This window comes from Phoxinus phoxinus, assembly GCF_949152265.1.
Source record: "Phoxinus phoxinus genome assembly, chromosome: 14".
In the NCBI taxonomy this organism is placed as follows: Eukaryota; Metazoa; Chordata; class Actinopteri; order Cypriniformes; family Leuciscidae; genus Phoxinus; species Phoxinus phoxinus.
Genome location: NC_136889.1, coordinates 21,781,471 through 21,796,336, shown reverse-complemented (window position 1 = coordinate 21,796,336; position 14,866 = coordinate 21,781,471). Strand labels below are relative to the sequence as shown.

The following is a 14,866-nucleotide window of genomic DNA, read 5'->3' as shown; positions in this document are numbered from 1 at the left end:
GCTCCCCCCCCATCTAAGAAAGTCAAATCGCGAGGTGATGAACATTCACGTGTTGAGAAAAGTTCACTTTCTATGACGGTGTCGGTGCTTTCTTCAGAGATGGCAGAGCTGAAACGTCTGCTTCACTCGCTTCAGCCTGTCTCATCTGCTACACCTGTGAAGCTGACACAGGAGGATGAGAATGTTCAGAATCAGGGAGCTGGGGAAGAGTCTCTTGATTTCCCTGGTTTTTCTCATCGTTCAGAGTTTGATGTGCTTTCTACAAGTGCTTCAGATTCCTTTTTTCACGATCATGGGGATACTATGGATGTTGCTGCACAACCATCACCTCAGGCTGTTTTCACTGGTTACCCAGCAGCGGAGGGGTCTAGTGGGGGTTCAGTTCAGTCGTCTGGACAAGCCCAGTCCTCCTCCGATGATACTTTGGATGTGCTTCGAATGGCAGTTGCTCGTCTAGGACTTGATGAGTCACCTGTCCAATCTGCCCAAACAAATGTGTTTTTCAGACAGAACACAGCAGCAACTTCTTTTGCCATGCCACCATGTAAGGATTTTGTGGCTGAATTCTCAAATGCTCTCACTGGTTCTGGTCCGCCTAAACGGCGCTCTAAGATTGCTCGAACGCTAGCATCTATGGCTGAAGCAGATTCTATCGGGGTGGGTCGTGCTCCAGAAATAGAGCAGCCTGTGGCAGCTTTGGTGGTGTCTCCTGATGAGGCTCTGCGAGGGAATGTGCGATGTCCCAGTGCGCAATGCGGTCGTACGGATTCCTTGCTGAAAAAGGCATACGAGTCTGTTGCCTACATTACTCGAGCAGAAAACACAATCTGCCAGTTACTTCTTGCTGCCACCAGTACGCTGGAACCTGCGAATGCGGATCCCTCTGTTTCACAGTTTCTGCAAACTGCTCTGTTGGCAACAGGCCATGTGACCCGCGAGCTGGGTAGTCTTACAGCCACGCTTCTGGCAGCCCGCCGCCAAGTGTGGCTTGCCCAAGCACGACTGCCGGAGGACTGTAAGAAAACCTTGAGAGAACTTCCATTCGTTCCCGGGCATCTTTTTGGTCCAAATGTTCCGGAACTGTTGGAAAAGAGGATAAAGCTGTCTGAAGCTACTCGTCAACTGACACAGGTGCAGCGCAACCCTACCTTTAGGATGCCAGCGGTTCAGACCCGACAGCACTATGCCACATCGGAGCAACGTTTCCGCCGGCATGCTACACCTCAGTCACAGCCCCCTCAGAGACCTCGTGCTCCTGAAGAGGCGAGAGTTTTTCGCCCACCTCATCGACAGTTTCCAGGAGGACCCCGTCAGCGTCCCCCCGCGAACACTAAAAATCGCACACATAAAGCCTGAGACAGCCAGGCCGGCGGTCGATCGCTTTTCAATAGATCAACTGGAGTACTGGAGATCCAACACAGCAGACCCCTGGGTGTTGGCGACTCTGAGCAGGGGATATACTCTACAGTTTCGACGTCGGCCTCCCAGATTTTCAAGAATTGTTCCTACGATTGTCAGAGACGCGGTTCGCGCGGTGGCTCTCTCTCTGGAAATTTGTTCACTGTTAGAGAAGGGAGCCATAGAAAAAGTTCATCCCCTCGTTCAGAGAGACGGGTTCTATTCAACATATTTTCTTGTTCCGAAGAAGGACGGTGGTTTCCGCCCAATTCTCGATTTGAGGCTTCTGAATTTGTTCCTGAAGGTCCTTCCTTTTCGAATGCTGCGCACAGCCGATGTTCTTCGGTCTGTGACTGCAGACGATTGGTTTGTAAGTGTCGACCTGAAAGATGCTTACTTTCATGTCCCAATTGCTGTACATCACAGAAAGTTTCTGCGTTTCAGTTTCCTGAATCAAGCCTATCAGTTCAAAGTGCTACCCTTCGGCCTTTCCCTTGCTCCTCGCGTCTTCACAAGGTGTGTGAGCGCAGCTCTGTCTCCTCTTTGGATGAGAGGCATGCGTATTCTTCCTTATTTGGACGACTGGCTTCTCTGTGCCCCAACAGAGCGGCAGGCTGTACAAGACTCCAGACTGCTTTTGAGACATGTGCAGAAGCTGGGGTTTTCTGTGAACGAGAAAAAGAGCCGTCTGATTCCATCACGGACCACTACGTTCATAGGAATGACCCTGAATTCCTGTCTAATGTCTGCCTCCCTGTCTCAGGAACGTGTGACGAACATTCTGCAACTTTTGGCTCGCTTTCGCCCGGGGGTGTCTTTGCAGTACGAGGTGGTCCTACGACTGATAGGGATGTTAACAGCGGCTACAGTGGTGATTCCCCTGGGTTTACTCCACCTCAGGCCACTCCAGTTATGGAACAACAGTTTGCGGCTAGATCCCACCAGGCATCGCCATCGACTGGTTGTGATTTCTCACCGTTGCATATGTGCGTTGAGGCGGTGGAGACAGTTAGAGTTTCTGAAGGCAGGAGTGCCCCTGGGTGTTGTTCCCTCTCGTCGGGAGTTGGTCACGACAGACGCTTCCCTCACAGGATGGGGAGCAACGTGGAATCGGAGGGGTATTTGCGGGCGCTGGACACCGATCCAGGCCACAGAACATATCAACCTGCTAGAACTAAGAGCAGTGTTCTTGGCCCTAAAGTACTTCATGCCGGTTCTGGCAGGCCGCCATGTTCTCGTTCGGTCCGACAATACCTCAACGGTGTTCCATCTGAACCACCAGGGCGGCACGAGATCCCGCAGGTCTCTGCAGCTGACTCAAGAGATCCTGACTTGGTGTCAGCCACGACTCGCTTCACTGAGGGCAGCTCATATTCCAGGAGTGTGCAACCAGACAGCGGATGCTCTTTCCAGGGATCAAGTACACCCAGGAGAATGGAGGCTTCATCCAGTTGTAGTGCAGGAGATCTGGCTACGATTTGGAAGAGCAGAGGTGGATCTTTTTGCTTCAGAGATGACCACCCACTGCCGATTATGGTTCGCAAGAACAGAAGTGTCCAGCCCCCTGGGCCAGGATGCGCTGTCTCACGAATGGCCGAACTGCCTGCTATATGCGTTTCCACCTATCCCTCTGTTATGGGAGACGTTGCACAGGATCTCCCTGCGCAAGCACAGAGTGTTGCTGGTGGCACCACGGTGGCCAGCCAGACCATGGTTTCCTTTGTTGCTGAGACTTCTGACAGGGAATCCATGGAAGCTTCCCCCCAGGAAGGACCTCCTCTCCCAGCTGGAGGCCAGTGTCTGGCACCCGGACCCGGCACGTCTGCAGCTTTGGGTCTGGCCATTGGGCTAAATCCTTCCCTGGAGCATTGTGACCCTGCTGTTATTCACACCATCTCTAATGCCAGGGCTTCTTCCACACGGCAGATTTATGCTTCCCGTTGGAAGCTTTTTTCTACATGGTGTGAGGAACAAGGGCTTGATCCTGCAAAATGTGACATCCCGAATATCTTAAGCTTTCTTCAACGCTTACTGGAGGAAGGAAAAGCAGCTTCCACGTTGAAAGTATACGTTGCTGCGATTTCTGCGTATCATGTTCCAGTTGGCGGCTCTTCGCTGGGCTCTCACAGTCTTGTCTGCAGTTTTCTGAAGGGCGCGCGCCGTCTGAACCCTGCTCGGAATCCTAGTTTTCCTGTGTGGGATTTGTCACTTGTGCTTGCATTCCTGTGTTCACCCCAGTTTGAGCCCTTGCAAGGCATTGACGTTAAAATGTTGTCCTTGAAGACTTCTTTTTTGTTAGCTATTGCTACTGCGAAACGGGTCAGTGAGTTGCACGCGCTGTCTGTTAGCGAACCGTGCTTGCGTTGGTTACCGGATGACTCCGGGGTGGTTCTACGACCCAATCCTTCTTTTCTTCCGAAGGTCCTTCTTCCTCAGTTCATAAATCAGCACATTGAACTGGCGTCTTTTCAGACTTCTTCAGGGTCTGATTCAAGTGCCCAACTTTTGTGTCCTGTTCGTGCCTTGAAGTATTATGTGAACTCTACTGTTCAATTTAGACAGACGGACCAGTTATTTGTCTGCTATGGTGGTGCGAAGAAAGGTGCTCCAGTGTCGAAGCAGAGGTTGTCGAACTGGATAGTAGAGACCATTACACTGGCTTACAAGGCAGCAGGGAGACCACTGCCCTGGGGACTAACTTGCCATTCCACTAGGGCCATCTCATCTTCATGGGCTGTTTTCAGAGGAGTTTCTCTGGTGGATATCTGCACTGCTGCTACCTGGACTTCTCCATGCACGTTTGCCCGGTTTTATAAAGTCAACGTTGCTGCTCATCATGCCGTTAGTTCTGCGGTTCTTCTGGAGCAGCCTTAATTTCATCAGGTGGGTGGCATTCCTCATGACTATGTTGGTATGTGTCATCCATAGTGTTTACACTGCCTCTGGCGGTCAGTAAGAATGAAACAGAACGCTAGTTACGCATGTAACTGTGGTTCTGTGAATTCTGGGCGAGAAAGGCGTACCGAGGTAGAGTGCTGAGCTACTGTAGCCTATAACCTCCAGGGCTCAGCATACGTCACGCCACGTGACTTTGTTGGTATATTCTCTCGACCTATCTGGCTGGCGCTGCGATAATCCATAGTGTTTACACTGCCTCTGGCGGTCATCCAGAATTCACAGAACCACAGTTACATGCGTAACTAGCGTTGTCTCGTGTCACATGACCAATCGCGTCGGTGCGGAGCGCGCTTCTTTAAACGCTGGATTTTGAAAAAGCTATTTACACATAAACGCGACGATAGATAGTAACGTGAATAATGACTTAAATTTCACTCTACTCCTCACACAAAGCTATCGTACGAATTTAGAAGGTTTGTGTGACAATGCTTACCGTTTCATGGACTACTTTTATGACACGGTGTTGTTGTTTTTAGTTTGGCATTTAAAATAACCGCCCACTTCACTTGAATGGCAAATAACTTACAATGCCAGGAAAATAATACTGCATTGAACTGGGTATTCCTTTAATATGTGTTGATGATATTTGCAATTTTTGCAAAGTTCAAACCAGATTGCATTTATTATATGACGTTTTGTAAAAGCAATATTTGTAGTTATCACTGAAGGTGATATATAATTATTTGAAGGCAGGAATTTCTTCTGAAATCCTTTACATTATATAATTATATAAACCATTTTGACAAGGCATGTCAACAAATCTGATAATGTATATGCATTGATTCAATATAATGTCTATTTTCACACCAAAGGTGTCAACTGCTCTGAAATCATTGGACATCAGAATTGCAGAAAAGGGTGCAAGGAAGGAGCTTGTGTACAGGTCTCAACAACTTCCTACAGATGTGAATGTGTCACAGGATATACAGGCAAGTATATACGTTTACAGTTTTTTTAATTAAAATCAGAATAATTTTAGAAAGCCTAGAGTGAATTATGCTCTTCACTATTGAGTGATATTTCTTCTGAGGTCCAATAATGCATGTTTAATTTTTTACTTTTTGGCTTCATTTGACTCATTATGTTTTGATAATGAGTCATGTGATTAATGATGGGTCATTGTGTGTGCCTTCACAATGGTAGCACAATTATGCAAACTCAAATCTGAGTGAGGCTTTTTTTAATTTTTTTATCTCTACTAGCATTAAGCTGTCTTTCCTAAGTGAAGAAGCGGATTTGAAAAATTTAACAATTGAAGCCTTCATATAAGAAGGTCTTTAGAAGATTCTTGGCGCATAAATGACCAATTATTTAATAAAGGCTTTAGCTGTGGCTTCATTTGAGTAATAATGCTAGGGTTGATAAAACTCACGAATGGGGCCTTTCCTGTAGAACAGCAATGGAAATAAAAAATGCATGCTCCTGTGTCCTTTCCAGTCTGTTTGTAAGGCACGGCAGTGACAGGCGTTTGAAAAGTAATGAGTCTCATTTGCTTCTGTAAAACCATTGCTGGGCTAATGAGCATCTCACCCACAAATGTGTAACAAAAGTTTCATGGTCCCTTGGGTGTTCCTGATAATAACATCATGATAAAGACTCCAGTCTGAGGTCCAGGTGGCCTTTGCTTTTTGATTAATTGACTTTTGTGTAGCGCCTGTTTGTTCAAGCAGATAGCAGCTCTAATGTCATGCCTACAGCTTTAATGTGGAAGAAAAATGTCTGGTTTGTCTGACACAGATTTAGGACTATCACAATCTATGATGAATTTTCACTTGAGATTAACCACTCAGAGTAAACTGGCAAAGGAACACTTTGCAATCTGCATCGCGAAAAATGGCCTCTTTTTTATTTATTATATCTTACTCAAATATCAACTAACAACTAACTGTGATATTGTGCTAATATTGTGAATTTGCAGCATGTCTTCAGTGTCACATGATCCTTCAGAAACATTCTAAGTTGATTTGAAGTTGAACTTTTTTTATTTATTATCAATGTTTAAAAACGTTGTGTTGCTTAATATTTTTATGGAAACCGTGGTATGTTTCTTTTTCTTTGATGAATAAAATATTCAAAAGAACAGCATTTATTTGATAACACTTTACAATAAGGTTTCATTAGTTAACAACATGAGTTAACTACTTTAGTTCACATGAACTAAGAATGAACTGCACTTCTACCGCATTTATTAATATAGCAATACATTTATTAACTAACATTAATGAAGATGGATAAATACTGTAGAATAACAAATATATTGCTCATTGTTAGTTCACCAATGTTAACAAATTAAACCTTATTGAAAAGTGTTACCGATCAATTTAATGCACCCTTGAATACAATTATTAATTTAATTAAAAATACTGACCCCAAACTATATACAGTATGTTGTATTATATGGCTTAAGAGTCCAGCACTGCAGTAAGATGTGACAATGTTTGCTTTTGTGTGAAGCTGACATGTTGGAGATTAATTCTTCTGCAAGTTTTCAAAAAATCTTGTTCCATGAGCATGGTTTTGAGTATAACATCTCTGTGTCTCATTTGCCTTTATCGCAGCCACATATTACAAATGATTCACCTCAATTTGATGGCAGATAACCACAAGAACTGTTGCACTGTGATCAGCACGGCCTCTCATTGCATATTCTTGGAGCACCTTGCAAGGAACTGAAAGTAACTGGTCTCCAGTTCTGCTCGGTTCGGGCACCCTGTGGGGCCAGCAGCTCTCTGACTTTGCCCAAGCTGTCACCCCATTAATCATAGTGAAGTTAACGGCTGGCCCGGTTCCCGACTGCCCTTACGGACCAGAGCCTACGCACACATAATAATGAGGCCCACTCGTGGGACACTTCAAATGAGATTTTCTTTTGATTCCACTCTCCTGTGTACCTTATTCAGTCTGCCAGCGGTTTTTGTATCCGCATGTTACAAAATTAATAGTATATGCCCTATCGGGTACACTATTATTTTAGCTATTCACCTGCCCCATGGTTTTTGTGGAAATTCAAATCCTGTAATTGTCTCGTTTCTGAATGATTTTAATAGCAAGGTTGGCTTTTGATTTAGATGGGTTTATATCTCAAGGTAGTGCACGGCAGGGTGTCACTATCTGTTTCATATCACTGCTTTTATGATTTTCATCAACCTTCATGAAGTCATCAACCTTTATCAAACATTGAATCATGTACCTATATGATGCTTTACTAGACCTCTTGCAAGGGATGGTTGCCAATTAAAGGTACTGTAGTTCTTGTAAACATAAAAGAATATATTAAGCTTTGTGTCAAGAGCTTTTCATTTTCAATTTCCCATCGTGGATCCCTGAGAAACACTGCAGAGAGTGACTTAGACTGACGCCCAGTGGTGTGTCCTCAAAAGCAGTTGGGTGCCTCTGGGACTGATGACCTTTGTATCATCCCGTGAGCTTAACACTCTGGAATATGCTTTAAAAAAAACTGAACGACAAAAGGAAAACGCAGTAACAAGGAAGATAAATGAGTTAGCTCCTGCTGAGGAACATGGAGGGGGGGAAAGCAAAAGCAAACAGAGAACCACTAGGGAATAAAATCAAATCATGTTCACCTTGAACCTACAGTGCTGCATAGTCAAGTCTAAATTTAACCTGCGAGGAGCGGAAATCAGACTGATGTTCCAATCCAGAGTTACCTTAGAGGAACACGCAGCCTAGATGTTCTCGGTCCAAAACCTTCAGCCAGTATGATCAGGTTGCTTGCTTGTTTTATGGACGACGGGGACATAATTTGGGCCCTTGAACCTTCACATTAGTGAAGCATCCAGAGAAGTGGGAGAGTAAAATGAGCTTTGTTCTCATTTTTCATCAGACCAAATGAGAGCCATGGGACGCCACGCTGATACTTTCAGTACTGTTGATATGCTGGAGCAATTCGCTGTCGTTGCAGTCGTAAAGTTTGAACATTTGTTCTCACTAAGCAGTCAGAAGCATGCAATTATTATGAACATGATTTGGAGCTAAAGATCAGCTGTCTTAAATCAGATTTGGTGTATTTGAATAAAATTTGAACATGATTTTTTTCTACAATAGTTTTTTATTATTATTCATTTTAATGCATTAATTTTAAGCACTGGTAAACAGAAGAACTTACTTTAAGAAAATACGTGCTGATGTTTATTAATTGAATCGATCCTGAGAGGGAATGTGTTATTGCAAATCCCATTACGGTTGTGATTTAATCACTGGCACATACCCGGTGTTAAGATGAAAGTAATAAAGGTTAAGCAAAAGTATAGAAAATCTCAAGTCAAACTACATAAATCAAACCAAAAAACTAATTTCTGGTATAACTTCAGTATTTACACTTATTACAGTAAAAGTTTGTAAAAAAAAATTAAGAAAAAAAATTCACAAAATGAAAGATTTAATCATTCATCAAAGTTGTTACGCACGAATGCTTGACGGAAGCATGTGTTTTCATTCATTTTAATGATGATCGTTTAATATCCATTCATTCCCAACAAATTTTTGCATTGCAGGTACTTACTGTGATCGAAAGAGGCTCCTCTGCGATTCAAACCCTTGCTGGAATGACGGTCGCTGTGAGGAGACTGCAAATGGATATGTTTGCACATGCCCAGGGGGTTTCACAGGCCTCAACTGTGAGACCACCACTGAGGTTGACAGCTTCTGCAAGTCTAACGGATGTCAATTGGACGAAGCCTGCACCATAGACAAACTTGTGAGGCCTTTTCTTTTTTCTACATTTTCAACATTGCACCTAATGCTGGTTTTTATTTTATTTTTGGCCTGAGAGAATGTGATTAATTTGAAATGCCACATGCAAATTTCTGTGACACACCTGAAGCGGATCAGCCTGTGTCACGTTGAAGGTTACAATAACCATTAATAATTGTTTTGATAGCAGAATGGGCATGGCATATGTAATATTTTTTTTATTGGACTGGAGCAAGTTGTTGCATATTCAGTATTGCACAATAAATGGAATTATGGGACGTTTGTGCCATGTTCACTTAGAAATGTTTCCCCAGATTGTTACAGTTACAGTCTGGTGTTCATGATCCATTACTGTAATGAAGAGATGAATTTAGAAGAAAGTGGGCCAGTGGCAGACTAATTGTCTTGTGTGACCTTCATTTACTTGGTAGTGAAATTCAGCACAGGCCTGTCCATTGCAGATTCTCATGAGGTACCTTAGTCATTTGAGAGCATGGACAGTAAAGATAGACTTTAATCTCTCTCTAACACACATACACACACTCAGACACATTAAATTGATTTGTTTGACATTGATTTGGTCTGTCTGAGACATCCTCCTAAGAGAGCTCATCTGTATGAAAATGAAATAATCCTTCACGCCGCTCCAGAACTGCACCAATGCTTATATCAGTGGGAGTCTCCGTATTACTTTCATCTAGGATTGTTCTCAGCTTCTATTACTCATCTTTGAACGACTGAGTCAGAAATAATATTGTTGTCAGGATCGGTTAGTGAAAGTCGGAGAGCAGCACCAGCTAATGCCTTGTCTATTGCACTGCTTATTCAGCTCTGGATGCTCCAGTGCTGGTTATTTCCCAGGTTTGGCATGATCAGCTCCAAAAAAAAAAAAAATGTTCTAAGTCACTAATTTTGTTTGTCCTGTAGGCAGTCCAAGGTTACCGACAGGGTGCCTGAGCTGGTGCCAGAGCCGGTGTCCAATCTGGCCCCGTTCTGCACGTTTCCTCTCAAATAAAGGTGGTCTCAAACCAGGAAGCAATAACATCAGTCAAGTTTTTTTTTGACTCGCTGTGTGCAGTACAGCTACTCCAGTCGGTTTATTTTGTCCATCCATATGAAATTGAATGATTTATTTTACTAATATAACATCACTTTTATCACTTTTATTTTTTGTCTGTCAATTACATTAAGGCCAACCTGTGACCATAAAACTAATTAAATTACTTAATAAATTACTTTGGCGATATGACCAAAATCTTATTTCACGAGATACAATTATTTTTTTATTTAATTTATTTCGATTTTTGTTTGAGAACATTTTTAATTAAACATTTTTTTTTTTTTTAGGTACAATAGGTTTATTTAACATGTAATTTAGAAATAGAACAGAAATGGAATAATCAAATGTGAAAATAAAATACTGCATAGTCTTCACTGAATCAAATATAATGTTTTTCTTATTTAAGCTAAAAAGTTATTCAGTCAAGAGCAATACGTTATTTTAACTTTTGTTTGTCTTGACACAGACAGGTCAAATTAGGTTTAATAGGCTGCTGTCACTTCAGCGAATGCATGGATCCAATATACTGATACACATCTGGTTTACATCCGACTTGTTACTTTCACTTGAGGCATAACCGACTGTGAACATGAATACTCCACAGAATGGGCATTTTGACATAATTGTGTGTGTATTTCAACCATTCAAGTGCAATAAGATGTAAGAGAAAACTGCTGAGACACGCTTAAACTGCTGAGAGATGTTTAAATAGGTTCTTAAAACTACTAACAAACTGCACTAAGCTTGTTTGCGGATGTGTTACATAGCCAGTTACATTGTTTGCGGCTGGGTTACAGTAGCCAGTTACATTGTTTGGGTTTCAAATTAGTGGAAATGTGAGTTTGCAGATCCCCTGGCCCAAGCCCCAGCTCTGGCCAAGCACCAACGGCACTTGGTGAAAATGTGTTAGGTGATGCAAATATAATGGTATTCAAGCTCACCTTAGTGTTCCAATTGACATGTAACCAACTCTCCTTGGGGTGTTTTGTTTCTTTTATACAGAATTCCACATGCATTTGTGTAAACCCGAAATGCTCGGAGCAGGCGGTGGTGTGTGGCACTTTGCCCTGTCTCAATGGTGGCCTCTGTGTTATTCAGAATGGCCAGTATCATTGCAGGTAAGAGAATTGAGAATACTTAATGACTTTTTTAGCTCAGGTCAACAGCATTAGCATTTCTGATGAAGGCATTTTAATTATCATTTCTCTTGTCACAGCCTTAAAAAAACTATAGGAATGCTTTTAATTGGAAAGTTGAACTTGAATTAACTTCTTAATTTAGTATCTCTTGTCTTATTTTGAATTATTCTTTAGTGCATGTTATTCCAATATCAGAGTTGTGGTATTCTGTTTTCATGTCCATGTTGTGCTCTTATTTTGAAGTTTGATATTGCTTTTCTCAGTGTTTAAGGTTTGCTTCCTTCATTGATCCAAGGTGTATGTTGTTAATCAGTCTTGTTATATATTCAACTTCATGCTTTGCTGCGCATACTGATCTGCATTAGATTTGCAGCAGTGCATGTCAGTTAGAAATGTTGACCGACTTGAGACAGTGTCTTCACCACGTTACTGTGACGTATGCCATTAAAGTACAGCTCAGTCAGCGCATCTTCTCCAGAGCGGCTGTTCAAGCTTGACATGACATGATTGACATGATTGGTCAGACTCTCATGTTTATTCTGACACCTTCAATTCCCCTAATGCTCACTAATCTGTGTTTTTACAACAGTGCAAATATTGTCATGCTTTATTGTTTATCTAAAACTAATTAAAAAATATAGACTCCACTTTATTGATATTTAAATATTATAGACTTATTTGGTCTATAATATTTAGACTCAAAATGCATCTGTTTAGCTGTGCATTTAATGAATGAGCACTGTGCCACTGTTCGTCCGACTGTTTGTACTGTATTTTATTTTTTATTCTAAACTGTTTTAATTATTCTTATTTCTTTTGATTATTTAAATGTATTCTATGTAAAGCACTTTGAATTACCATTGTGTATGAAATGTGCTATATAAATAAACTTGCCTTGCCTAAATCACATGTGGGACCGTACTCTCAGGGACACAGAAATAAAAATCCCATGTATGGGACCGTACGGCTCAAAGCATTGTGGTGCTCGGTGATGCTCTGGGGCTGCTTTGCAGCCTCTGGCGCTGGAAACCTGCAGCATGTGGCAAAATTAATTCATTTGTATATATCAGGAAATCCTAGGAGAAATGCCGTCAATGAGGAAGCTGAAGTGTGGGCGTCATTGGACCTTCCAACAGGACAATGATCCCAAGTATACCTCAACTTTCACTAAGGCTTGGTTGCAGAAGAAGTCCTGGAAGATTGGAAACCTCGTGGGAAAACTAGGTAGCTGTTAGAAGAGGTGTTAGTGAGGCCAGCAGCGGGTGCTCACCCTGTGGTCTGTGTGGGTCCTAACGCCCCAGTATAGTGATGGGGAGACTATACTGTCAAAAAGCACCATCCTTCAGATGAGACGTTAAACCAATGTCCTGACTCTCTGTGGTCATTAACAATCCCACCATCGTCCTTCGAATGAGTAGGGGTGTAACCCTGGCATCCTGGTCAAATTTGCCCATTAGCCCCTATCCATCATGGCCTCCTAATCATCTCCATATACTGATTGGCTTCATCACTCTGTCTCCTCTCCACCAGTAAGCCGGTGTGTGGTGGGCATTCTGGCTCACTATGGCTTTCCGTCGGATCATCCAGGTGGATGCTGCACATTGGTGGTGGTTGAGGAGATTCCCCCCTTCTATGTAAAGCGCTTTGAGTGCCAAGAAAAACGCTATATAAATATAATGAATTATTATTGGCTTATTAGCCATTTCCACTTCCTATATAAAAATAAGGTTGTTGTTAAAAGTTAATTTTATCTGCATCTCAACTCAGTGCTTTACTGTCAAATGTGCATTTTCTAGAAATAAACATGTAATATATATTATTAGTAACTGCACTTATTAATGCAAAACAACAGTAATGTTACTATTAACAAACCTCGGCCTCGTCCTGCTCGCCACAATCATGTATGCTATGATTGTGTGTGTTTCTTAGTATGTGATTATACTGGCCAAAAATAGGAATAAAGTCTGTAGAGACTGAAATGTTCATTATATTTCCAGTTGTAAGGTTCAATATTCAGCCTTTGACAGCTTTTGAATTACTTCCTGCTGATAATGAGGGAATCCGCTACAGTTTCAGCTGCTTTATGAGTTCTTCAGTCCTTGGGGGGTTTACAGCTATGTCTTCTCTTGCTCCTGTTCATCTTTCTAGTTTTTATTAGCAAAGATTACTTGAATCAATACATTTGATGGCCCATCCGACTAAAAGGCAAACGGAAGATAAGATAGATATTGAAAGTGGAAAAATGAATTAAAAATTGAGAAAAAGAATGACTAGAGGGTGATAGTGTGTGTGTAAAGAGAAGGGCAGATAAAAGCAATAGCAGTTGGTCACCTGGGAGTCTGTGTTAATAATTGAGTCATCTTGCCTTTGTGTCAGAATAATTTCACCGAAGTCTTATCACAGCAGAAGGAAGGCAAAGATCTGACTGAGGCCAAGGAAACAAGAGGATATATGAATCATATGTGCCAGAGGTTGAACATTTAACAGACATTCTTGTCATGCGTTTGCTTAAAGGTCTTTTAATTCTCCACAAATGTCAGCAAGGAGCATTACGGTCATTATGACACACCAGTGACATCTAAAAACAGCAGTAAAGTGCCTGTATTTACTGTGATTGTGTGTATTTTTCCTCTTAGAATCTATTTTTATATGTGGCTAAAGTTAATGTCATCTTCCTGTAGATGCCTACAAGGTTTTTCTGGGAAGAACTGTGAAGAAATAATTGACTTCTGCAAGCTGCTCAGTGTTAACTGCCTGAATGAGGGATTGTGTCTCAACCTAGTTGGAGGATATAATGTAAGTAACCTAATTTTTGCAGTGGTTTATTTGCACATACAAATTAATTTCAGATAACATACATTTGTTATATTACTCCATTAAAGTGAAGTTAAATGAGAACTTGTGGATTAGAAGAGAGGTATATGCTGTGCTGTTAGGAAGTTAGTGGGGAAATGTTGTCTATACACTCACACGGCCATTTTATTAGGTACACCTTCCTCGTACTGGTTGGATTGCCTTTTGCCTCCAGAACTTCCTCATGACATAGATTCAACAAGGTGCTGGAAACATTCCTCAGGGATGCTGGTCCAGATTGACATGACAGCATCACACAGTTGCTGATATTTGTTGGCTGAACATCCATGATGTGAATCTCCCGTTCCACCACATCGCAATAACGCTCTATTGGATTGAGACCTGGTGACTGTGCAGGCCATTTGAATATAGTGAACTCATTGTCATGTTGAAGAAACCAGTTTGAGGTGATTTGAGCTATTGTGGTACACAATCCTGTTAGAACTAGCCATCAGAAGATGGGTACACTGTGGTCATAACACTGTGGATGGACATGGTCAGCAAGCACAAATCGAGACTCATCAGACCAGGCAAAATGTTTTTCAATCTTCTATTGTCCAATTTTGGAAAGAATGTGCTTATTTTTGCCTCAGTTTCCTGTTCTTATAACTAACAGGAGTGGCACCCGGTGTGTCTTCTGCTGCTGCATGCCATCTGCTTCATGGTTCGATGTGTTGTGCATTCAGAAATGCTCTTCTGCAGACCTCGGTTGCAACGAGAGGTTATTTGAGTTACTGTTGCCTTT

At 42.0% G+C, this 14,866-nt stretch overlaps 1 protein-coding gene across 1 annotated transcript in view; it reads left to right on the top strand.

Moving 5' to 3' along the window:
• eys (eyes shut homolog) overlaps window positions 1–14,866 on the top strand; it is a 271,877-nt gene that overhangs the window by 24,647 nt on the left and 232,364 nt on the right. Inside the window, exons 3-6 of the mRNA XM_079634848.1 lie at window positions 5,169–5,285; window positions 8,871–9,073; window positions 11,132–11,247; window positions 13,950–14,064. Coding sequence (XP_079490974.1) covers window positions 5,169–5,285; window positions 8,871–9,073; window positions 11,132–11,247; window positions 13,950–14,064 — 551 coding nt within the window. The remainder of the gene's footprint in view (window positions 1–5,168; window positions 5,286–8,870; window positions 9,074–11,131; window positions 11,248–13,949; window positions 14,065–14,866) is intronic.